The 25,478-nt window shown below is 39.2% G+C and overlaps 2 protein-coding genes and 1 long non-coding RNA gene across 11 annotated transcripts in view; 2 read left to right on the top strand and 1 right to left on the bottom strand.

The window, feature by feature from the left end:
- Window positions 1-558: 558 nt before the first annotated feature.
- On the top strand, window positions 559-3,953 carry ATP5MC3 (ATP synthase membrane subunit c locus 3). The gene is made up of 5 exons (XM_014880245.2): window positions 559-631; window positions 713-790; window positions 1,780-1,857; window positions 2,208-2,401; window positions 3,709-3,953. Exons 2-5 carry the CDS (start codon window positions 752-754, stop codon window positions 3,821-3,823), a joined length of 426 nt encoding a protein of 141 aa, XP_014735731.1. The 5' UTR covers window positions 559-631; window positions 713-751; the 3' UTR covers window positions 3,824-3,953.
- An 875-nt stretch (window positions 3,954-4,828) lies between these two features.
- Window positions 4,829-7,691, bottom strand: LOC148223193 (uncharacterized). Its single transcript, XR_015804828.1, has 2 exons — window positions 7,426-7,691; window positions 4,829-6,614 (listed from the first exon to the last, which is right to left on the bottom strand). It is a non-coding gene; the product is annotated as an uncharacterized LOC148223193 (long non-coding RNA).
- Window positions 7,692-7,810: 119 nt separating this feature from the next.
- The window catches only part of ATF2 (activating transcription factor 2), a 49,012-nt gene continuing 31,344 nt past the window's right edge, over window positions 7,811-25,478 (top strand). For 3 of the 9 annotated variants that reach the window (XM_014880180.2, XM_088168016.1, XM_088168019.1), the window contains exons 1-7: window positions 7,811-7,901; window positions 11,485-11,515; window positions 16,568-16,642; window positions 17,261-17,330; window positions 19,734-19,830; window positions 21,422-21,540; window positions 23,579-23,707. In XM_014880180.2, the coding sequence (XP_014735666.1) occupies window positions 17,283-17,330; window positions 19,734-19,830; window positions 21,422-21,540; window positions 23,579-23,707 (393 nt within the window). In that variant the 5' untranslated portion in view covers window positions 7,811-7,901; window positions 11,485-11,515; window positions 16,568-16,642; window positions 17,261-17,282. Of the gene's footprint in view, window positions 7,902-8,042; window positions 8,226-11,484; window positions 11,516-16,089; window positions 16,108-16,567; window positions 16,643-17,260; window positions 17,331-19,733; window positions 19,831-21,421; window positions 21,541-23,578; window positions 23,708-25,478 lie in introns of those variants that run through there. The other 6 variants (XM_014880181.2, XM_088168017.1, XM_088168014.1 and 3 more) reach the window with 4 other exon arrangements.

A 25,478-nucleotide genomic window follows, 5' to 3' on the forward strand; every position in this document is an offset into this window, starting at 1 on the left:
TAGTATCGCTTCCAATAGCAAATGACCATTAAAATAATGATCCCGTTATCAAATGAAAAACACGAAAGCACATGTAAGTGATTAAAGCGGGAATCTCGGGAACACATGCTCAGCTCAATGAAGATAATCCTATTTCGGTTAATCTTGATTAAAAAGGATTCTTTCGTTACTTGGGTGTGAATTTGCCCATGGTGCAGAAATGACTAATTGAACAGTAGGGGCTTTTTGCACACAGCAGGTGTCCTCGGACGCGCCCCTTTTCCCTGCCAGGACCCGAGCCCTACGGAGGGGGTGCAACACCGACACTGCGACAGCGACATTGACACCGCCCTTGGCGGTGACACCTCGCGGTGACAAACAACCTCACCGTGCCACCCTCACGGTGTCACCCTGACGGTGTCACCCTCACAATGACACCCTCCCGGCGGAACCGCCCACGCGCACGGCGAGCGCGCTGTGACTGCGGCTGCGCGAGGAAGCGGCGCGCGCCCCACGCCCCCCGCCGCCACCAATGGCGCCGGCACAAAGTGACCTTGGCCGCGCCCCGCCCCTTCCGCCGCCCGGCCCCGCCGCGCCTGCGCACAGCCGGCCCAGCCCCCCCGCCCGTTGGCCCGAGCGCGGCACCGCAGCGGTGAGAGCCGCGCTACTCGCGCCATCCGCGCCCATCGTCGCCCCCTTCCGCCGCACCCTCACCCTCTCCCTCTCTCCGCAGAGACGCCGGATCGTGACCCCCGGGACGCCGCCCGCTAAGATGTTCGCTTGCGCCAAGCTCGCCACCTCGCCCTCCCTGGTGAGTGGGTGCGCGGGGGGCGCCTGCGGCTCCTCACGGGCCCCGTCCCTGTCGGCGGCGGGGTCGGTGCCGGCTGCGGGGCGATCGCGGGTTGGGCGTGTCCCCAAGCCCCGCGGCAGCGCCCTGGGACGAGTCCGTACCGAGCGCTGCCCGCCCGAGAGCGAAGGGGTGGGGGCGGGGGTCGGGCAGGGCCTGCTGCGGCAGGGCCGCGGTCTCCTTCCCGCCTCCTTGGTGCGGCCGGGGCCCGGTGCCAAGGTGAGGGGCCTTCGCACACGAGCGGCGGAGGAGGGGGAGGTCAGCGCAGCCTGCAGCTCCTGGGCCTACTGCGCTCCGTGCCTCGCTGTAGGTCAAACTCCAGCCTGTTGCTCGTCCAGTGCAAGGCCGGGATTTTTTTGCCCTTGCAGAGATAAGAGATTGTCCTGCATGAAAATGCCCTCTTTGGCCTGCAGAAGGTCTCATTTTGCATGGTCCAGGCCTAGGTTTCCCCTGCAGGAAGAGCTTTGTGCAAGAGCCGATATGACCTTAGACTGCTGGGAGCCCAAGGACACATGCAGGCCGCTTGTGAAAGAGGATTCATTCATTTGTGCGTCGCTAAATTCAGAAGTCTATATTACATCTGTGCATTTAACAACTTTGAAATTCATTTTGATGGCTTTTATTTATTCATTTCAAAATGTGTTTCACTGCCTCCTGGTCGGTCAGTTTTTTTTGTCGCTGTTTTGCTCGCTTTTCTGTCAGCATAATGCACGTATATGTTCACTGAATGATACGGTTATTTACAGTATATCTCCTGAAAACAGTGCTGTCAGATTGCATGGCAGTGCTTACTTCTCTATTGTTTATTTTATATCCAGCTGTTCAGAGATTGCTGTCTTTCAAGGAAGAAAAATGGCTTAGTAGCTTATAATCTTATTATTTTACAGACTATTGTGTGGAACAGCTGTGATCAAATGTTTCTTTTTTTATAGTTTTTTTCCCTCCTCTTACAGATCCGTGCTGGATCAAGAATCTTGTACAGACCAATTTCGGCGTCTGTGTTGTCTAGGCCAGAGGTCAAGAATGGAGAGGTACCTTATAAACAAAATTCTGTATCTTCCTAAATTACCTGGTGAGCCTAAATGTCCTCAACCTAGAGTTCACTTGTACTAACCAGAATACCTATAGTGTGAAACTTGCTTTAAGTCAAACACCTAATAATATTTATTGCTGTCTTGCTGTTTCCCCTGAGAAGTCTTTCACATTTAAAGTTGATGCTTTCAGGTGGAACAGGTAACATTCTGAAGTTTATGACTTACAGTCTAATCACTCTGAAGAATAAGTAGACATTGGATCTAATACAGTTTTTAATATTGCATGATAACACTGTCACATGGTCTTTTGTCTGAATATAATGCTTTTTCATGTTCTGTTTTCTTAGGGCAAGTCAACAGTTAACGGGGCCCAAAATACTGTCTCCCAACTAGCACTTAGAGAATTCCAGACTAGTGCTATCAGCAGGGACATTGACACTGCTGCCAAATTCATTGGTGCTGGTGCAGCCACAGTAGGTGTGGCTGGTTCTGGTGCTGGTATTGGAACAGTCTTCGGTAGTCTAATCATTGGTTATGCCAGGTAATCAATCTCACTCTTTGAAACCTATTTAATTGTATTTAGATGTATCTTGAGACTGCTGAACTGTAGAAAAAGATAATGGCACTGTAATAAATTCTGTTAATGATTACTGTTACTGATACACATGGCTGAAGAGAATAGTATGAAACCGTACCATATTCATCAGGATGGCTCTGTTGTTAAATTCAACTTTGTACACTCTTCCTGGAGGAGAGCCATGAAAGAAGTTGCATCATTACATTTGGTCAGTATTTCGGTCACTGAAGTATAGTGTTAGAGCGTTCAGTTACAGAACTGAATTAAAATTCCACCTTGTATCTTTTCCCATGTAAGAGGAAAAGTTCTAAAGAAAAACAGAGAACTGGTCATAAGGAATGAGAGTCCATATGCTTTAGTCTTCCTAGTCAGAATCATTTAGGAATGGATGCCTGATTTTCTTTTCTAACACATTTCAGCTTTGTATCTCAGAATATGCAGTTATTTTAGCAAATTCCTTCTAGAAATCTGAAGAGGGCAAGGGTGAGGCTTTTGTAGTAGGGGTGAACTTTCAGGTAATTTCACAACATTCCTGTGGTAGAAGTAGTTCATATGGCATCATAAAAGAGCAAAACTGATAGAGGCATCAAGGAGGTTTCATGTTCTTTGCTACTTTTTCAACCAGTTAAGTCTTCTTAATAAAGATTTTTAAGCCTTATTGAAGACGAGGAAGTTCACTTTTCACTTGAAGAAACAAGTGTTGTCAGTACAAAACTAATATATCAAATTATGATTAACATCTCAGTAAGAGGTTATAGAACATTGATGCATAGTTTTATGTTGGGAGATTTTCTCCTCTCGCTTCTTAAAGGCATATTCATTACATTTTTGTAACAAACTGCTGCATTTTTTTTTTCTGTTTTTTTTTTTTTTCCTGTTCGTAAGTGGTTTCAGTTCCCCTGTTTTTGTTGAGAGCTGCTTAAAACATGATACACGAAATTCCTTGGAGCATAGTTCTCACATCACAGATGTGAAATAAATTTCTAAAGGCTAGTGCTGATTTCTGCGTGGGAGGATGTAGAGAAGTCAAATTCAAAAGTTACATGAGTGTAGTCAGAAAAACTGCTCATTTGGAAAACGCTCACACCATCTACATAACCTGAGTCTAGTCTTAACTGCTAACTAATTTGTCTTCAGTGAAATCCTTCCAAACAAATTGGTTTGATTGGGTTTTCCTGTTACAGAATCTGTAGCAAGGAAGTATGAGGTTAAACTGCATGAACATCTTAATTACAAGAATAAAAAGGTCTTACACCTTCTCTTTCTTATAGAAATCCTTCTCTGAAGCAGCAGCTGTTCTCATATGCTATCCTGGGATTCGCCCTGTCTGAAGCTATGGGTCTCTTCTGTCTGATGGTTGCTTTCTTGATCCTGTTTGCCATGTGAATGGAGATCTGCCTGTACTGTTGGCATTGGAATGTAACTGCATTTTATGGGACTCCCAAAATGTTGGTGTCACGGAAATTGATGCTATTTCCAAAGTCATTTCATTAAAGATAACAACTTTAACTGTCAACTTGTTGCCTTCATTTGTTGTCTTTCTCACTAGGATATCTAGATAATGGCATTTTGTAATTCGGTCTCCATGGATTACTCCTGATAATGACATACTGCATAGAACCCTTCCAGTCAAACATTTTATTTATTAAAATTAATGTGGCTCATACTTGAAAGATCAAAGGATACACATATTAAGTGTGAAAGGGTGTACTGCTGGCCTTGTTCCTTCACTTGTGTTTTTGTTTTTTCCTAAGCTAGCTGACACACATGTTCTGGCACCTCTTGATAGAAGGAGCCAAACACAAATCCATGAAAGTGATAGGAAATTCCGTATCAGTTTTCAGGTACACTACCTAGTTTGATTACCATGGTAGGTTTTCCACTTGGATCTGACCAGTGTCCCCATTGAGCTAAATAAACAGCTGCTTTAGCATGGTCCGAAGCATTTAGGTGTGATACATGGACATACAGTTACTGCATTTTTGGCATCACCTAATTAAAAGAGAGTTTCCAGCTTTCCAATTTTATAGTCAGCCTTGCATTATCTTGCACATTCTTTTAAGAGCATTAGGATGAAAGCATTTTGGTAAAAAAAAAATAGCTGCAGTATCTAGCTTCTCTACTCTTGTAGCAGTCTAAATGCATTTATGGTGACATCTATATTTGGAGGAAAACTGTGTGCTACTATACTTACCTGGTGGGGAGGTTGATAGCATCTCAAACTTTATCCAGAATATGAAATAATCTGATCATACAACAAATACAAGCTGAACTTTTTAAGAATGTAACCCAAGCTTGTTAAATGTTTTGTCATCTTGGTGTTAAGTAATTACTGAATTAAATATAGGAAACTATTGGAGAAAATGGAGGAATGATTAATGACTCAGATAAGCGCAGGTAAGATTTTGTTTTAATCTGAAATAAAAAGTACCAAGTGGGTATTAAATAGATACGGTTTAGTGGACTTTAGCCCACTTTAGTATATGGTGGACTTTGCAGTGTTAACAATTGGACTTAAATGATCTTAATGGTGTTTCCCAACCTAACTCATGGTAGAATTTGTGTAGCAAAGTTCTAGAACCTAGCATTGAAAAATAACTTTCTCCACATGTTCTTAGTAGAAAACAGTAATTAATACAGAGAATGTTCTTTTATATAAGTCAATGTATATATATGAGTGTAGCATATGAAGTATCTTAAATTAGTAGCTTTAGAACAGTATTGCTAGTGCCTTAAATGACTAGACCAGGAAGTGGGGGTTTTGAGGAGTGAGGGGGTAGGAAGTGAAGCATATTGCAGGTTAATTTCCATGTGTTTATGCTCATGCAGTGGTGATTTTAGGGACTTGTTATTACCCATTCCTGTAAGCAGTTGATAACGCAAAGCTGACTGCATTTGTCCTGACTAAAAGGTATTCTATGCTCTAAAACTCATCTGTGTACTGCTGTCCTGGTAGGTGGTGAACTTTCTTCTCTTCTTTCAATACAGCAAGGATCTATCTCTACAGGCATCTGAAGTGGCAACCTGTATTTCCTAAAATCATGGATAGTCCAGTGGACTAGCTTAGTTCAAGCTTCAAGTTTTCGTATCACTGGGATTTGGCCAAGCAGGCATCTTCAGACTTGTCTTGGTCAAGTCCAGCTCCAACTCTGCTAATTCTGATTAGGAATTTGCATATAAAATGTTTCTGCTGAGCTGTAATGGTGTTTGGTGTAGATAAAAGACCTGGCTGAATTATTGCTCCATAACTTCACTAAGAAAGCCACCTGCGTCACTGTGAGTTACTTGAACCAGGTTTGAATAATGATTTTTTGATTTACAGCCCATCTTTTACCACATGTGTCACAACATGAACCCTTTTTCTTGTGATCAGCCTTGCCTGAAAGGCAGTGGATATCCTGGGTGATGCAATAGATGTGAAGGTTATTTTAGTAGTAGCTTCTCCCCAAGCTTACTGCCTTTTAACTCGCTCTTAAACTGGAGAGCATAAGCCAAACTCAGTCAAAGTGGCTGTTCAGTTACACCAGTCAGGAGAGAATCATCTGGGTTCTACAGACGAAGATTAATCAAGGACTTTCAAAACAAGGCAACAAACCTTCACACACAGGATTATCCTCCTTATAGACAATAAGGGGCTTAGAGTTAATGAGTGATGGATGGGCAAATACTGACAGGTGGACTATTACAGGACACGTGGAATCCCTTTCCAACAGAGCTTAGTTGGTCAGTTTGAGTGGTCTTACAGCGTACCCTCAGTTTTCCTACAATGCTCACAAAAAGTAATAGTTATAAATGCGTAAAATACTTTTTTTTTTTACCACCAAAAAAAACCCCAACCCAGTCTCTTTGCATTAATAGGGCAGCAACAGACCAAAGTCTCTTGATCTTCCTGTAAGAGTTTACATCAAGAAATCTTCCTGTAGGTCAGAGAAACCAAACTTAAGTTTTATGAGGTGTTACTGTAGGCTTTACTTCCCTGAAACTTTTTTCACTGTCTTCTGACATGGACTGTCCTGAGCTTAGACGGTTAGCTCATGAAAATTTGTCTTGCAGGTTTTCCAGATTGAAAGACTGTTCATGTTTCATTGTTGAAGATGAAGCCAGCTAAAGCAGAGATTTTCATTGTCTCTGAATAACTTCTGCCTGCTGTTCCAGTAGATCAGACATCACACCACCTCTGAAATAGCCGTTATTTTAATGGAAAATGAAGAAAACGTTAAAGTTACCAATTATGCTCTTAAGTTATTGCTGCAGGTAAAGTGATTCATCCCTTGCTGCAGGTAAAATTGAACATCCTGCTGCTGTTTTTTCCCTTTTCCTGCTTTCCCTCTTTGATTTTTGCATCAGTTTCACACTGAAGAAAGGCACCTACAATTCAGGTTTTAGTCCAGGCTTAGGACTACTGCTGCTATGTAATGGTGAAGTTAAACCATCAAAAATTTTTTGTTTCTAATACAGGTCGTAGTGGCTTTTCCTATCTTCTACATATACAATTGAGTCCTTGCAACATGCTATTTTAAAGAATAATTCCACCTTTAAGTAAACTATATACTTTTATGCAGTGCTTTCTATCCTATCTTAAAGAACTTTGCAGAAGTGCTGTATAGTGTCCACCAAAACCATACACAAGAACTGAAACATACCATACGGTTTTGTGTAAGTTCAGAGAAACTCAGCCGAAATGTATTTTACTGGAACTGATACTTTTTAGAAGTGCTTTATTGTAATGGCCTTGCACTCTCATATCAGTCTCAGACCAAGATCAAATTATACACATGTACAGAATTAATGCTTTATGTGTGATTCAGAGTACACATTAGCTAAACTGTGTTGCCATATAGGGTTATGCTACTTTTTTAACGAATCCAAAATTCTTTTAGTTCCTCCTGCGTAAAATACAGCGTTTGTCATTATTCTACAGTGCTGCAGCATTCGTGATGCATTAACCAAGGTGAATGTTTAGCACAACCATGGTTTCAGGCACGAACCTCGCTCCTGCCCTGAGGCGGGGTGTGTTGAGAGATAGCGAATCTCGCCTGTACAGCGTTTTGGAGCGCTGATTATTCCTAAAGTTAGATGTGACAAGCGCATGAACACTTGCCGCTGAGCGAGGCCTTCGGTGGAATAGCCTCTACGTGGTGCCTGCTGTTCTCAGCTGCCGGCCCTCCTGCAGATCCCACCGCAGAGGGTGAGCACCTCATCCTGAGCTCCCCTCCGCCAGGGCCGCACAACTCCCGCTCCACCGGGCGAGCTTTGCCCGCCGTGCCGAGCGCGGCGGAGGCGCTGTCCGGCCCCAGCGCGGGGGTCGCTGCGGGGAGCGGGGAACGGGCCCGGGCCCGGCCCCGCCCCTGCGCCGCGTGACCGCCCCGCCCCGCCCCGCGGAGGTGTCAGCGCGGCTCTCGCGAGAGGTGACGGAAGCCCGCGGGGGACCCGGCCTTTAATGTGCGGTCCAGCCGCGTTCCGGGTGAGTTTGTAAACACGGCCCGGCCCGGCTCGGCCCGGCGCGGTGACTCCTCCTCCCTCCGCGCTGCGGCGGCGTCGGGCGGGCGGGGGCGGTGGGGCGGGAGCGGCACGGCGAGGCGGTGGGCGGGGGATGCCCGGGAGGCAGTAACATGGCGCCGCCGCTCCTCTCCGCGGCAGCCCCCTCCCCCAGCGCGGCCTGCGGCTCCCGCCGCCCCTAGAGCGGGGCGGGGCGGCCCGGCCGGCGCCGCGGACACCGGTACCCGCCCGGAGGTAGGGCCTGGCGGGCGGCCCGGGACGCAGGGCGGCGAGGCGAGTGAGTGAGTGGGTGAGTGGGTGGGTGAAGAGGGCTGCAGCGCATCCGGGAGCGAGGTGCCCCACGGGGGCATCGCCAGAAGCTGCCCCGGGCCCGGCCCGCGGCGCGGAGGGCGGGAGGAGAGGGCAGCCAGGCCTCGCCTTTCCGCCTCGCCTCTGCTCCAAGGAGGCCTTCTGCATCCATCTTCGCCTCTGGTCCATGCCAGTGCTGGTGCCGAGAAGGGTACGGGTGTGGGGGATGCCGGGCGCGGGGGTGAGAACAGCTTTTCTGCACCGGAGGGAGGTGTTGGCCTGCCTGGTATCTGGCCATGGAGCTGAACCGCCCGGACCAGTTCCTCATTGACTTTGCTTCTTATCGTGCATAATGCCTCTCGAATTGTCAAATAAAAGGTCTCTGAAGCTTTCACGTGAATAAAACATGTCACAAACCCCAATTAGTGATAGCTGTATGGGGTTTTAGGCACAAATGTTTTATGTCAAGATGTGACTTCATGTTTGGAGTTAGGGGAAATGTGTGCTGCCATGTTGCTTCTGCAGTCTTACTCATTCTACAGCGTTTTTGCATTCCTGTTCTTGGGGGGAGATCCCTTAGTGTGTTTTTATGCCCTGTTTATGCACTCTGTGTCACTCACTTGCTTTTCATTCTGTTGCTTTCTCCCAGAGGTGTTTATCTTCCATTAGTGATGCTGTCACCTGTTTTCTTGTGCTGAAATGAGAAGTTTGAATAATCTGAACATTCTGAATCATCCCCTACTTTCCAAACAGTGACCACAAACATGGCTGAAATGTATTTTATTTGCCACCTTTTGAAACAGTGGTTTTGTTTTCTTTTTGACATATTCTGGTTATGGCAGTGAATGTCACAGCCCCACTTCTTGCTGAATATAAAGCCAGATAAGAGGTAATAAAAACAAATGTTCTGAAGTTTGGGTACTAAGACTGCTAGGTCTAGTTAGATGCTAAATTCAGCACAGGCTGATAGGATTGGACCAATCCTTGTGGTTTTGGTCTTCCACAGGTGTTCCAGGTGGAATTTCTTCAATCATCCACTGAAGCAGGTTGCTGTCTGTTAATGGACATAATTTCAGAGGGACAAACTGTAGTCCAGTTTGGCATTCATTTGAATTAACTCTCAAGTGTTTATAATTATGCAATCTAGAATCAAAATTGTCATCTCGTTAAAAAATGAAACAATAATTTTGTCAGGGACTGGTTGTTATATAATGCTTCAAAAGAGTTGTCAAATAATAAGAAACCTTAATGTGTGCATAGAGTGAAACAGCTCTTTTAAAAATCCATTGGGATTTTATGTTTCAATACTGACATTGCATGCTAGTGTTTAATCAAGTAGTTGAGCTTTTGATCTTCCTCATAGTGTAGATGATATTTCTACCCTGACTTGAATTCTGGAAATATTAGTATGTTTGTTAGGTCTTTTTCCAGAAACTTCTAGACTATGCAGTATCTAAGGTGCTTTCAGATCTTCAATTTCATTATACATACTTTTATTTATAATCTTGTTTTTCATGCCACTTTTCTTTTATGACCACATGGAGCAGCATGAACTATGGTATTATTTTCATTCTTGTTTCATTAAATTTTGAATGTGCCCAATGCTAAAAATTCCTTTTCTTTCATCAGCTTTTTTTTTCATCTACTCTTAATTAACTTAAACTTGCAAATTTACCTCAGTGGAGTTTTCCTGACTTAAAGTTGTAATATCAACATTCTTAATGATTTCTTAACATAGTCTTGAGTGTCTGTATAAAAATGATGCATTTTCTATTTTCAAAGGAGAAAATGTGAATTTAGTGATTCGAAGTTTTATTTTGATGTTGAATAGATTTCAAGTTACCATTGTTTTGCATACAATACACACTCTCAGGAGGCTTTGGATATAGTTAGTGACAGAAGTATTAGTCAATATTTAATAATCATGCAATAAATGCCATTTTTTTCCCACATTTATGGTGTACTGTTTGCAGCTTTATTCAGTGTCAGCTTCAGTTCAGCCTGAGAACTTTTCCATTAGCTTCGCTTCAGATAAGAGTTTCTCTTCAGCAAGGCATTCCAAGCAATATATTATGTTTCCTTCCCAGGTAAATTCAATGGTCATTTATATAAGTGCTTACAGGAAAGAAAAAGGTCATTCTGTTTTAATGAACAAGAAGAATCCTCTAGTGAGGTATTTGATATATTTAAAGAATTTTTAGAATTAAATTCTTAATTAATTAATTCCATTTTAGACTTCAAGGATGCAGTCTTAAGAAATTGTGAAAAGCAAGTAGCTTTTTGTTAAGCCTCTTTTTTAATTTGTTGAAACAGGTGTAGGAAAATGAGGTTGGATTTCTAATGTTTGTTAGGTTGAAAATGTGCAAACCTAGATAAATGAACTGGGGAAAGCAAGCCCTAATATCTGCGTAAGCAAATCGTGAGAAGATGGGAGGGATATTAACCTCTCTGTATTTCTTTTATGAAGTTGATTGATGTTTTGCTTATCTACAAGAACTGTATTCACACAGCCTGAATTTTTAGGAAGTTAAAGAAAGATCAGGCTGTCTCTGAAAAGTACTTAGGCCAGAGGGTTGAATTAGAAGCCACCATGTTCAGCCAACAGGAAGTGTTAGGCCTAAGGACCTTTCTCTATGCCGTTAGTGCTCTCTGTGTACCAGAAATGTATCTTCTTGTGGAAGAAGCCACTCCTGCAGCTGAAGGAATTTAATTGCTTTGTTTCTGTATATGTGACTATCTGTCCCACTGGCTGTTTTGTTCTTATTGGAACTTGTTAAGTCAACCATATTTTCTCCTTGTCGAGATACTCTGCCCTTTATAGAATTTAGACAAATGGTGGAAGATACGGAATTAACTTTAGACATCAGATTCTAGCAGTTAACTAATAATATCAGCAAAAAATGCCTAACATTTGACTTTTTAAAAGAAAAGAATTGAGTCTTATGCTAGCAATGTATTGTGAAGAAGGAGCTCCTGTTTTCCTGTTTGCAAGCCATTGCTATTCATGAGCTTTAAATAGTCTGGCCTATGGCTTGTAGTTTTCTTGCAGAATCTACAAGGTTACGTTCTGCCAATCCATCCCACTTTCATTATGAGGAGGAATGTTTTAATTTTTCAGTTTTATCTCCTCCGTTTCCTTCATTGTTCAGTTTTATTTTTTAGGAATGCCAAATTTGACAGTGTTGCACAAATGCAGTCAGATCACTTCTGGAAGTGCCTTGTAATGGTCAAGTATTAATTTCACTGTTTTTGCTTTATAGGAAACAGGGAATATAGCTCCAGTTCCTCCAGGTAAGTAGAGCAATGGGGTTTTTCTTACTTTTAAAATACAAATTACTTTTTTTCAAATTTATGTCCCTTCTTAAGTGATGTATTCTTATTTTTACTGAAATCACAACTTCCAAGTCTACCTGTATAGAAAATTGTGGAAATAAAGATAGGCTCAAATGCGGGAAGTGATTAAAATTTATGATGCGAATGCTGTGTGCAAATGTTGAAAGTATGAAGGCACCATTTTAATTTTGATTTTTGTTGTTATTTGTTTGGTTGTATGAAAAAGCCATCTCTTAATTATGAGATGTTTAAATTTAGAAAACAAAAATAGCTACCTCTCCCCTATCTAAAAGATATCGTGGAAGGAGCTAAGCAAAACACTAAATTCATCTCTCCAGGTAACCATTAAGAGAATGTTATTCTTTACTGTGGCAAATATGTTCAGTTTACTTTACTTTGAATAAGTATGTACGCTAAGTAGAACTCTTAAAAGTTGATAAAAGTTAAAAATTTTGACCTGGTTCTTTTATGCTTCGGTTTCCTATTATAAAATGAAGCTTTAAAGTAAAGTCGTACATTACCTAAAGTAGTTATACACTATGATGAGATCAACAGAAAAATTTAGTAAGAATTAATAATTCTCTATACAGTAAGGCTTTGTGTCTTGCAGTAAAAGGGGGCACAATCACAGATCCAATAATGAATAAAAGGAAATGTTGACTACGCATGGTCAGTGTTGAGGAAATGCAAACATCCGTAGGAGGATGCATCGCTGGTACTGTAACATAAGCACTTTGTGGTGTTTGGACTCAGAGGGGACCGAATGCTGATGGACTGCTGTAATTCTGACTTGTCTCAGTGGCCTGATACAGCTTTTGTCCAACTTTCATCTTTTTCAAACCAGAATGTACAGATGTTTCTTGGGTTGGAGCCACATGCAAGTGGTCAGTGTAGCTGCAGGGCTTGGGTGTGCTTCTCATGTAAGCAGTAGGGGTTAAATCAGGTACTGCTGTAGCTGCAGACTGACAGATTGTCCTCTGTGGAGTGTCCAGTTTAGGAGGGTGGCACACTTGAGAGAATAAGCATCTCTTCTTGCATGTTGGCCAGAAGAAGAATGCTGTCCTTCAAAAGTTTTACGGTTTTTGTTTGTTCATGGGGTTATGTGTGTACATAGCTGTTTTTTCTGTATTCAGTTCTGGCAGTTTTCTTTTGTGCTGTTTATTCAGCCCTGATGTTACAGGAGGGCAGTCTGTGTATTGCTATAGTGCTTAAAATAAGTAATCATGGGTAAGACATAGCCTGTGAGCAGCGCTGTGCATGGATGTCTTTTTGCACACACCTTGTTTTCTACAGGTAGAGGCTTTAGCTGCAAGTCTGGTGAGTCTTTACTAGGTATGTGTGAAGAATTACTTTTCTCAGCAAATTTGAAGACGTTTTTTCCAGGACTACTGAGATATATATGTATGTATATATATATACACATTTTAAACAGCTGCTTGAATGTTCAGTAGAAAAATTTTGAAACAAGCTGTCATTTGTAGTTTCCATGCTCCTATATGTAGGCAATTAAGAGCAAACAAGAATTGTTACCAGTTAAATAAGCCAAGACATGGCTTAAGTCAGTGTAGGCTTCTATTCTTTGTAAAATTGTCTTCTGAAAGGTATTTTGGAAGAAAGCCTCAGACTATGTAGTAATAGTTTCCACCAAGTGTACCCAAGGTGTTTAATTAAAATCTTATGGAAATATGCAGGTAATTGTTGAAGCTATTTTTGTAGTGCATTTAGATACATATTAATATGACATTTTATGGATATATTTTTACTTTTTGAATAAGCACACTGCCTTAAATATTAGTGAAGCACTTGCAAATTCATTTTTATTTCTCCAGGATTCCTTCAGGAACCGTCTTTTTTTCTATGGGACAAGGTGTTAGCTGTTGTCTTGGTAACAGTCCAGGGTGACTGTAATTCCCCTCTAGTGACAGGGTTATCACTTCCTGTATTACATTTCTCATTTGGTTTTAACAATTTGGGTGTAATTGGGTGAGTAACATTTTTGTCAAGACAGCATCTAAGTTGCTATTTTGATTTTCAGCATATTTTCTAAATTCTTCTTTCTTACTGTGATACTGTCACTTTGAGCAATCAGTCTACAACAGAGAGAGACTCTTGCAATTAGAGTGGCAATTACAAACGTTTTTTTTCTGAAAATTTGCCTTCTCTGTGTTAGTTTTGTTATCCCTGTCAGGCAACATGCAATCCAGAAGGAAAAGAGGAGGCAAAGGATGGGGTTTGTGTGTATTTTATAGCAGCAACAGATTTTTGACCACAGAGTCTTCTAAAGGTGTCAGAACATTACCCAAGTTTGGACTGTCCATTGCAGTTGTTCATCTCTGTTCCTTGCCATATCGTCTTTATGGTATGCTTTAAATTTCAGAATTATCTTGGATTGCTCAGAATTTTATCCAGTCAAATTTTGAATTTCTGCAAGGCTGAGATTCCACAGCCCCACTTGGCAACCTGTTCCAGTGTTCAGCAAGCCCTCACTGTGGGATTTTTTTTTTAAATCCTGTTTTCCTCTTCCTCTACACTTGCTTGTTATTTTTTGGGTGTTTCTTGTGAGTGTTGCACCTCATCCTTTTATTGTACTCTACATAAAATCTGGATCTGACTTTTCTGTCTCAATACATTCAATAATTTAAGACAGCAAGCAGATCCTTAGCACTTCTCCATTCAGAACAAACTTTGCTTCCTCTTGTTATGTAATAGCCCAGACTAATTGTTTTGATAGAGCCCCAGATGTTTTCTCTCCAGTTCATCAGCTGTCTTGAGGGGCTCAGCTCTGGATATGGCACTTCAGCTGTAGTCTTTGAGTGCCAGATAAAGGACAATAATCACTTCCCTTCATCTCATTGCTGTGCCTTTGCTACTTCATCCCAGTAGCCTCTTGTCTTTCAGTGCTACAAGTGACATGACGCTGAATTGTGTTGGTTTTGTTGTCCACCAGGAGTTGCAGGTTCTGCCCCAAAGCTGCTTGACAGCCAGTTGCCCCTCAGCCTCCACTGTTGCATGCAGTTATTTTGTTCTAAGTGCAAGCCTTGCGTTTGTCTTTGTAATAGGTAGATACAGTTCTTATCAATTTGGCTGCACTAATGAATGTGAGCCCTTTGTTTTCCCATCCTTTCAGATCCAGTTCCTGTTTAGATTTAAAATGTCCAAGGTCTTGCTTAGAACACGAGTGAACTTCTTTTTTCTTTGAGGTGCAAAAATTCCAGTGCTTCAACATAATTTTTTTCCTCAGATGTTATCCAGAATCTCTTTACAAGGGATTACCTCACAAAATTCCATGTGACCTGCTGTCAAATAATGTTACAAAGATGAGGAAATGAATTTATCTCCAACTTTTTTCCAGTAAGTTTGCCAGAAGGACAGGGCTGCTTTTCTTTTTACAAGGATTGATTTTTTTACTTGTGTATCAGACATTCAAAATTCATAGGCTTCACAAACTAAGACATGGAACCAGCTAAGAAATTCGTATGCAAATATGAGCTTTGGTAATGTTCCTTGAAAAGAGAAAATGAATGGACCTAAAAAATTTACATCTCCTCACCTAGGAAAAATACTGACAATATGGAGAGAGTAGATTTTATGGCTGAAACTGCATCTCTCAGAGACTGGCAGCAAGACATGGTAACTGAGTGGAAAAAATGTCCTACATGCACTTTGGTTAATCAAAATCTTCATTCTTTGGATAAAAAAACCCAAATCATAATTGTCTCTTCCACCATTAGGCATTTCTGATATGGCTGTTACTTGTCTACTCATAATACATATCCATATGTGCATATTGCCATTAAATAAATATGCAATGCCTTATGATTACAGGATTAAAAAAATCGAATTCCTCTTGAGATCTACGTCCGTTAGATTGAGCCTGCATTTAAAGAAATGAGATTGTTGCATAGCTGAAGAATAATAAGCCTGTGGGATAGCTGTTGAAGTTCCACATATTGTAAGCATACACTCTTAAAGCGTCATGGATAAGGGCTTTATTTCTTACCCTGAAGCCTTAGTCATGAATATTCAGACTTGCCCATAATTGCATTAATATTCCTTATTAGTGAAAGTATCAGGTTCGCAGTTTGAACAGTTCAAAAAATACTTCATTCCTTCAGAAACTTGAGACAGGTTATGAACTCTTTGCGAAGAACAGCGCAACAGTCTTCAACCCTGATTTGCTTTGGCATCCTTCCTTTGGGATGTAAATGTTTCCCTGAGCTGTCAGTGCCAAAGACTAAAGTTTCTGGCAGCCATTCATCTCTTCTTGACTTCTGATCTCAGCTCAGTATCCTCATTCCTTGAAACATACATATTTAGAAGTGACAGTTTAGAGTATCCTCATTCCTTGAAACATACATATTTAGAAGTGACAGTTTAGAATCTCCTGCATATTATGTTTTTTCTTGCTTTGCTGTTGGGTGTACATTACTGAGGACACTGAGATCTCCTTCTCTTTGAAGGAATATACAAAAAAGTCTGTACACAGTATGTTTCTACTGTACAGGTGCATCCAGAAGGATCAGATACTGTGTTCCCTACAGATCTCTGAGGTAATAAGTCAGAAATTATTTGCTTATGCTTACTTGATATATCTTGTACCTAGTGCTCATATGTGTACCAGAAGTGTACATTCTTAGGATGGTTAGACAATTTGAGAATCCTTGCAACTCTGCATGACCAGCATGCTGGGGAAGAGATTGATGAAGCAAATAAAGATGAATAAAGATGTTTTTATGATTAAAGATCATAGGCAGAATAAATCAATCTAAGTAATGTTCAGAACTAACATTGTTAGTTCCCCATACAAATACTCATTTAAGGACGAATGTAATTCCTCCAGGGTAAAGCCACAGATGCCACAACTAATTAGAGGATGTATTGAAGTAAACCATTTATTTGAAAAACTGTTGCGTTTCATAGGTGAATAGTGGACGTGTTATCATTTGTCTTTACAAAATCATATTCATTATTATATTTTTAGCTTATATAGTAATTAATATCTTCTTTTAGTTACAGTTCATTGCCATGAAAAGGAGGATATGATAGTTTGCCCTATGAAACAGGTTTATATGTGAAATCTGGCAGGTAGGTGTATTTGTATGTGGGGTGAGTATGCAAAACAGCACTAAATATCATTAATATCTTAGTTCTTTCCGAAGTATTTTTAGCCTGTCAGTAATTTAGTAGATGAAACATTACTGAAGTAGATGTTTTTGTAATTAAATTTGTTAACAGTTTACACAAAGGGCTGTGTGCCAACTAATCTCTAATGATGATCTTTATTTAAAGATTGTGAAAAGGCTAAGGAATGAACACTTCTTCCTCCCCTCTTGGCACCAGAGCCTTGACTGCATGGTCTTGTCTGCTGCTTTGATCTCTCTTTAACTGTGAGAATTGGATCATTGTTGCAGTGTATTTGATTTCAGTGACAAGTTGTTCTTACTGAGTTTCCAGATACTTTATGCAATTATTCATGTTGCATGTGAACATGTGGATTTCTGATTCAGAGACTGCTGTGGTGGCTTTGTGTACCTTCCTAACAGAGCTTGAAATCCATACTCTGTTTGAATCATGGGTATTTAGAATATTGCTATAGTCAGAAGGCAGAAATTCTTGTGCATAGAATATTAAAATATGGATGTTGATATATTGATAATTTGTTGCATTATTTATAAAATTTGTTGCATTCTAATTTTAATATAGGTAGCACAACGACCTGTGGAATATGAGTGATGACAAACCCTTTTTATGTACTGCCCCTGGATGTGGCCAGGTAATGGACTGAACTGAAGTTATTAGCATTGTTCAAATAAAAGTAAAACAGTGAAATGTATTTTTAGGGATTGAAGAAAAGGGGCTTTTTATAATTGCTATGAAGTATTTATGTTTTGCTGAAAAGCAAGAATTTGTAGCATGTTATGTATTTATCCAATATACTATCCATAGAAGAAAAAACAAATTGTGCTCAAAACAATTTCATTTACTAGCCTTGCTTTACTTGCTTTCGTTAGAAACATAATCAAGAAACAACCTAATTTGGATCAGATGACCTGCATTTTCTAGAGTATTTCAGTATTGGTGGGGTGCTCAGTGTGAAGGTTGCTTGTCACTAATCTTCATAGCTGTGGTGTTTGCAAATATTTAGTAGTGATGCAGATATTTTATGTATGTGGTTGTGTATAGGAAGACGATAACAATATTCATGCCACAAAATATATTTCAATTCCTATAGTAGTTTTAATGCATTCTAGTAAAAAGCTTTAGTGTATATATGTAGGTGAATGTGAGCAGGGAGATAAAAATATTATGGAGTATTTTAGGAGATGGTTGCTTAAAAGGAAGCTGTCTTAACACTTATATTTAGTAACCTGAAAATAAGTACATTTGCATTATCTGGTGCATGAGATAGACATCCCTGCATCCTTCGGATAAAATTAATTTCATAAGCTGATTTTTTCATAATATAATGGCTGCTGCCTTTATATAGAATTGATTTCTTAAACAAGATGTTTTTCTTTATATTTGTGTACTTAGTTTTATTAGGATTTTGAATTCAATATACTCTCATTTTTCTTCTGAAAACTTAGTTTTTATGATGAATGACAGCATTAATGTTATATTAATGTAGTCTTCTGTTTTTAAGCAGAAGAGGACTAAGATTTCTTTTTCTAAGGTGTCTAGAATGCTCAGAGACATGAAAAGTAACAGAAGAGGACTGTTTTCTCCATTTGTCTCCATCCTGTCTTAATCTCATTGCAGTGTAGACTGTCAGAAGTTTTGGTAACTAAATCTCACAGAAGACACATCAGCAGCCCATAATTGCAGGGGAGATGAAGAGAGAAGTTCATGTTCCAGCAAATGGGCAAAGCTGCTCCAGATGGCAGCTTCGTACTGTAGAACAGAGAGGGAGTCAGGCTCTGGACATGCTCTTCCCTCTGGAAGAGCTGCTCCACCACTTAGTGAGGACAGAAAGATACACTGAAGTCTCTTAGCATGATAGAATGCAGGAATTTCTGGCTTATGCTGTGTGCAGAGATAGGGCACAGGAGTTATGAAAAGCTGGGCATTTGCAACTCTGGGCAGTAGAGTTCTAAGGAAAAAAAAGTCACTTGCCTGTTTTACCCAGTCTTACAGTGATCCTGCATTTTTAATTTCCCCCACAGTTCCACAAGCACATGTCTTTCTATTGGAAACATCCTGAATTACTGTCCTCTGAGGTCAACTCATTTTATGTATTAGTTCCTGAGAGGTGATTTTTGGCATGGATCTGTTCTAAGATATAGCTGGAGTGACTGAAATTAGTGAGGTGTAAACAGAAACATAATTTGAGGCTCAAATGTTCATGAAGAAAAATAAGAATTTCAGTGTTTTGTGTAAAATGTGTTCTTTTTAGGAAAGCTGCATCTTGGGAAACATTTTCTTAGATTATGTCAATTGAAACACTAACTTCACCCACAATTACAGATGCACAGCAAATTAGTGAAAACAAACAAATAGTGGCAGTAGGAATATCTCTTTTGCAGCACTTAGTTTGTCAACTTACTGCTTTTTTATAGCATATACCCCACATTTTGGGGAAAGTACGCATGAAACGAGCAAACCTGAGAGATTTTTAAAATGCCAGTAGGTTTAGTTCATTCACAGCATTTAGGTTGTCTGGCATTGTTCTAGTGTTCCCATTCTACCTGCCCCTTGTTTTGTGTAGTAAATGGTCAGGGGCAGGAGCCACAGTATATTTTATCTTTATGCTGTTAAATGCACTGAAGTTGGTGATTACAGACCAGTTCTCATTAATGTGGTAATACACACAATGCACTAATCAGGTATTAGTGATGAATTACTAGACATTGTCAAGATCCATTAATACAGCAAATGGCTGTTTGCTGGTGGTTGATGGAGGCTGCAGCACTCTGGAATGTAATCTTGGACTTTTGATGAATGCAGGTACTTGCACTGAAATTTCTCTGGTATATTTAGTTATTATCAATATAATTTGAGATTTATAATATTTCTGCTTAGTACTGTTGACCAAGAAATAAAATATATCTGCCTTAGAGGGTTGCCTTTTAACATAGTAATGGTAGTTTTACATGCTGTAAAAATTCTTTTCTGTGGAATGGCATTTGTTGTGTTCACGCTCCCAATTACAACGGTTTCTTAAAACTTTCTGCTGCAGCGTTTTACCAATGAGGATCATTTGGCTGTCCATAAACATAAACATGAGATGACACTGAAATTTGGTCCAGCTCGTAATGATAGTGTCATTGTGGCTGGTAAGGATATACTTTCATTAAGTTTGTTCACTTTTCTGCTGGAATGGGCTTTATGCATTTGTGGTAACATAATAATAACATAATGCATAGGTTTACATTAAGAGAATGTGATACATTTTCTTCACTACACTAGCCTGCAGTGTATACTTAGGCAGTTTTTTCTTACATAATTCGTGTCTGATTTTGAAGCCAATATTATTCTTCATAAGTTACTTATATTCGTGTCTGATACATAATCCAAATAGTTTAAAATTATCAATACTTAAATAATTGATTAAATTTTACAAGCGTTCTGTAAAAACCTGCTAATAAAGGCTATGCCGAAGACAATCTGTAACGAAATTAAACTGTATTTTAGTTTTAATTCATTGATATTGTCTCTTAAATTTTAAAATATGTAGCGTCTTTTACATACCATGGTGATATTAGATGAATGAATCAGTGATTATTCTTCTGATGAGATAATAGAAGAAAGATCAAATCTTTTGTTTTCATTTTGGCTTAAATTCAGAGTACTTTATTCCCACCTCTGAATTCATGTTATACCCTTAGAAATTACAACTTTTGTCGAAGATCAGACGTAATCACCAATGGATGATTGGTTGCATTATAAATTTGAGAGTTTTTTAATTAAGATAGCATATGCTAAGTATGCTGAAGTTACAGTCAGTCTGAGTTTTTTTCAGTGGTGGAGCAGCGTAAATGAACTTCAGAAAGACTTTCAGGCATTTTCTGGGTTTTTTAAAATTCTAAATGTGATCCTTGTCAATTACACCACAAGAAAAGGGACCTTTCAGATAATCAGGTGTTTAAAATCGAAACCACGAGAGTGTCTCTGTGCAGCCACATTCCTGTGTAGGAGCTATTGTAGACACTAGGCTTAAAAGTCCACACAATCTTACCACTTCACAATATTTTAAATGTAAATAACCTCATGGCAAGTGTGGTTAATTTTGACCTGATAATAACAGTGGAATAAGGCAAATTTATGTACTAACAGGAATTTTATATAAACATGTTTTTGAAACTACTTCATGGAGTAGTCACCCAGATGCCAGAAGTCTTATGGTTGGAGCTTGCTACAGAGGCATCATAGGAATCAATACGATATTGTGCACAGTCTCACTTTGCTGTAGAAGTTCCATGCACTTGGAAGTAATCACTAGTATTGTCAAATTAGGAAAAGACAGAAGCAAACTGGCTTTTAGCTGTGCACTTTACTCATTTGTTTTCTAATTAAAAGTCTTCATGTAGTCAGTATCTTTATTTGAAAATAGAGTCTGCTTGCTCATTGAAGTGTTCTGCTGTGCACTGGAGAATAGCTCCCTGTGGTTCATGGCCACGAAGGAAATGCTGTGCTTCCCTGCCAGCGTTGTCAGGGGCTCGGTGGTTTGCAGGCTCCGGGTGCTTGTCTCCAGCAGGTGGAGTTTGCCTTCCAGCTGCCTCCTTGCAGGGCAGAATGCAGCCCGAGGGTTCCCAGCCACCTCCTCCTCTCTTTCCGTTTGTTTGTATTCTGAAAGTTATTTACAAGTAGGTTTGTAAATGGTATTGCAAAAATAAAATTGTGGGCGTTTTATACACTTCTTTTCAGATCAGACACCAACACCAACTCGATTCTTGAAGAACTGTGAAGAAGTGGGCTTATTCAATGAATTAGCAAGTCCTTTTGAAAATGAGTTTAAAAAGGCTTCTGAAGATGACATTAAGAAAGTATGTTGAAAACTTTTTTTCCTCAGATCTTCTACTTTTTTATATCAGAAATTCCCTTGAAAAAGCAAACTTTGGATTTATATATGGCCTTCTAAAGTATACCAATAATCATGTTAGCTGCTAATATGTGTTGTATGTAGAGAATACAAATCTTTGATTACTCTTCTGGTTAGTTTACATGATTTTTCATAGTTAGCAGTGACAATGGGACACATTGTCCTAATCATATATGATCCTATATCTGTTGAAGTTAACCACTAGTTTTGATTGAAATTTTCTTAGGTCCTCAACAAGCAGAAAAGAAATCTGAAAAGTAAAGAGTTTTTAGCAGAAAGAAAAACCCATGTGAAAGCAATAGTATATGAACACTGATCATTTTGTTTAGTTTTGAAATACGTTACTGTAAGAATCAGTCATAATGATAATGAGAATTAAGGACTGACTAAATTTAAAGAAGTGTCAGTAATTTGGTTATGATTATATTCATTAAATGTTGAAATCACTATTGCCTAGAAATAATTGATTACAAAATAAAGATCTACTTATTTTTTAATGTACAGATTGAAATATAAGAAACTTGAACTGTATCTGCTTAGCAGCTTCATGTTTTTGTGAGGAACTTGCCATACATTTAAGTGTTACTCTTGTTATTTATTTCAGTGCTTCCCAGTCATAACTGGTTAGGAGCCTAAACATTTAAATACTTGTGCAAGTAAAAAGTTTTGTTCAATGTCCCCTTTGAATAATAGTTGATTATCTGGTTGACTTCTATAGGCAGTGATTGCAAATGGTTTTATACTCATTTATATAGGTTTTGCAGAATCAGTAGCCTCATTTTCTTTATTTCAGTAAAAGTTTTGAGATGTACTTGTAAATAGGATGGATTATTATCCATTCCTGACTAAGCCTCACTCTTGCTTTGTAGCCACAACTGTATCAAATAATGAATTTATAAGTTTACTTTTTTTAGTTGCTTTTTTGTATGCTGACTGTTTTTATAACGTGACATAAGGTAAAATTGATTTTTAATTTACCAAGACTATATTTTCTGTATAGTTTACTAGTGTCTTGGAGAAGGTTATATGTATTGCAATGTATTTTAAACATTTTGTTTATTACTTTAATTGATACTAATTTTCCAAACTACTCTCTGTGTTACAAGAAAAAACACAGTCCTGCCGTACCTCTGGATGATTTATCTATATAAACGGTCATGGCAAAGTGTGGAAAAATGTACCATAACAGTATATTTTCTAGGGGATTGATAGTTGAGTTTTTCCTGTAATATTTTATAGTCACTTGTGGTATCAGAAGAGATTCCACTTCTTACAGTCTTCTCAGTCTATTAGTAGTATATTGTGCAGGAAAACGAGGAATTTAATTGAAACAAAAGAATTTGGAAAAATTTATTTGCGGGAAATTTCTTCCAAAGGTATTTGAATAGTAGACTAGACAGGAATATAGACAGGAATATAGACTTTCAAATCTGTGGTATTGTTGTAAGTGCTTTTGTAGCTCAATTTCTTTAGGGCATTCCAGATTTCCTGGCGAATTTTACCTGTATAGTAATATAAAATTTGCTTTTTCAATAATTATTAGCTGCAATAAGCTTGAAATTTTTCTATACTAACTTTCTCAATTTGGAAATGTGGTTAGGATTTTGTGGTTTGTGGCATGAGATATTAAAATATACAGAAGGCTAATACCTTTATTTAGCTGCCATTTATTAACTGTAACACAGTCCTTCCGCAGATATCATTTTCTTAGGACCCTAGGAAATGGATAGGAATGTTTTTAATTCTCAAGAAGAAAATATTTAGTCTGACATTGGTGTTGAAAGAAATTTGTTACTGAAGATGGGTGTTTGTTTAGGTGCTGTTAATGTAGCCTTGACTGGTAATGTATGTGCATCAATATCTTTCAAACATCAGCACCTCTGTTTTGTAATGGGCTGATCTTTCTCTTCAGTTATTCATATTTTCTTGCTTGGTTTAATTTTTTAACATTGACTAATATTGTTTTACATTGTTTCTCCTAGATGCCTCTAGATCTATCTCCTCTTGCAACACCAATTATAAGAAATAAAATTGAAGAACCTTCAGTTGTAGAGACAACTCATCAAGATAGTCCTTTACCTCATCCAGAGTCTACTACCAATGATGAAAAGGTTAGAACCTTTATTTTTCTCTTTTTGGAATTTATTTTTTGACTTTCTGATGATCTGTAAATTTATTGTATATGGTGATAGCCACGTTACTTAGCTAGTTGAAAGGAGGAGAGTTTTCATTTGCCACATTCCTGTGGATATATAGGTAACTTGTTCAGTTCTTCAGCTGGAATAATTTCTTTGCTTCCAGTAAAGCTGGCCATCCAATAAAGCCAGAAAAGAAATAACATTTAGGATTCATGCTATCTTAGAAAAGACAAAAAGGGTCTTTATTCCTGTTTATGCATCATCATTAGTAATAATCACTTCAGTATGTGATTTGCAGTGTTTTCATCTTGTTGAGTTTTCTTGAAGTACATAAAATGAAGCAAATCAGTGAATTAATTATTTCTAGTCTTCAATAAATACAAATATTAGGAGCAGACCATAATAAAGCATAGAGATTGCTCTAGTCAATCTTTATGTGCATCTTCAGTGGGCAGTCTGTATATGAAGGGCTTAGGTGCCTTACTCCCAGAAATCAGCAAGACTTTTTAGGGTCACAGGTAATTCAGACTGGAAGGGACTGCTGGATTTCCTCATACAACTTTCTGCTCAAAGCAGGGATTATTTCTGAGACCAGACCAAGTTACTCAGCACTTTGCACGGTGTGGTCTTGAAACATCTGTGGGAGAGAGGCTGCACAGCCTCAGTGCCGCCTGCTCCAGTACCAGGCTGTTTCTGTGGGCAGAAGGTTTCTCTTTGGATCCAGTCTGAACCTCTGCTTTCTACTCTTTCTCTTCTACTGCTAGAGGAACTAATGTGAGAGCAGCCTTAAGTGTGTGACAGCAGTTGAAGAGTTTCAATTATGATTTGTCCTTACTAAGCTTTTCTGAGTTTCATTAGTTAGCAAGGATGAGTAATCGTGGGTAATCAAGGCTATCATGCAGTCTCAAAAATAGTAAAAGCATTTTAAAAGAATGTATGTAAGGAGCTGTGTGGATTAAGTGAATCATAGTCCAGATCTTAAGTCTTCTTTATTTCAGAGGTTAGTTTATTTTTTTTTTGCTGCAAATACTTATTCCAAGTAATCTAACTTTGGCAGAAGATAATATTGCTATCTTCATATAATAGTGGTTCAGTATCTCATTAGCATCATTACAAGTGAAAATTCTGTCTCGGTGCTTGGCAGTATTTATAAAGTTGTCACAGTGATGATGCAATTCCGGTGTGTCACTGTGACAGTGCTGCTGCTCAGTGCTGTTCTCATGTGTGATTGTAGAGACAAGCTGAGCCAGGCTGAGGGTGCTGCTTGGAGTGTACAGCTCAACGTGACCTGCAGACATTGAGAAATGTGAACAGTGTTGCTCAGTTAGATTTTTGTGTTCTCATTCTGCAAATGTATTGAAGGAGAGAAGGGATTTTTTTCAGGGCATAGCTGGTTTTAAAATACATGTGCCACTGTAACCATTTTGTTGGCTGATATATTTTAGTAGCCTTAAATGATTACAGCCTATTAATGTATGTGCAAGGCAGTTCTAATTGTCCTTGTAGTTGTCAAAATAATTCCTTGGAGAGTCTTAAAAAAGTACTCTTAATTATTTTCCTAGTTTTCTGAGAGTTCCATGAGTGCTGTTAGGCTTCAGTAAGAGTCGATGCATTGCTTTGAATAGACTGAGATATCATTAGAAGTGTATAAAGTCTCGGAGCCCTAAAGTAATAATTAAAGTTTTCAAACATTATAGTTGTTTATTAACAGTACTTTAAAAGGGTGACCCTCAACAGAGTTTAA

Source organism: Sturnus vulgaris, chromosome 7 (genome assembly GCF_052056855.1).
Source record: "Sturnus vulgaris isolate bStuVul1 chromosome 7, bStuVul1.hap1, whole genome shotgun sequence".
NCBI lineage: Eukaryota > Metazoa > Chordata > Aves > Passeriformes > Sturnidae > Sturnus > Sturnus vulgaris.

What these genes read in the sequence shown, in the direction of transcription:
- ATP5MC3 (XM_014880245.2), top strand. Translation starts at nt 752, where the DNA reads ATGTTCGCTTGCGCCAAGCTCGCCACCTCGCCCTCCCTG. An exon ending in CAGAGGTCAAGAATGGAGAG is followed by an intron (nt 1,858 to 2,207) that starts GTACCTTATAAA and finishes CTGTTTTCTTAG; the next exon opens with GGCAAGTCAACAGTTAACGG. An exon ending in CTAATCATTGGTTATGCCAG is followed by an intron (nt 2,402 to 3,708) that starts GTAATCAATCTC and finishes TCTTTCTTATAG; the next exon opens with AAATCCTTCTCTGAAGCAGC.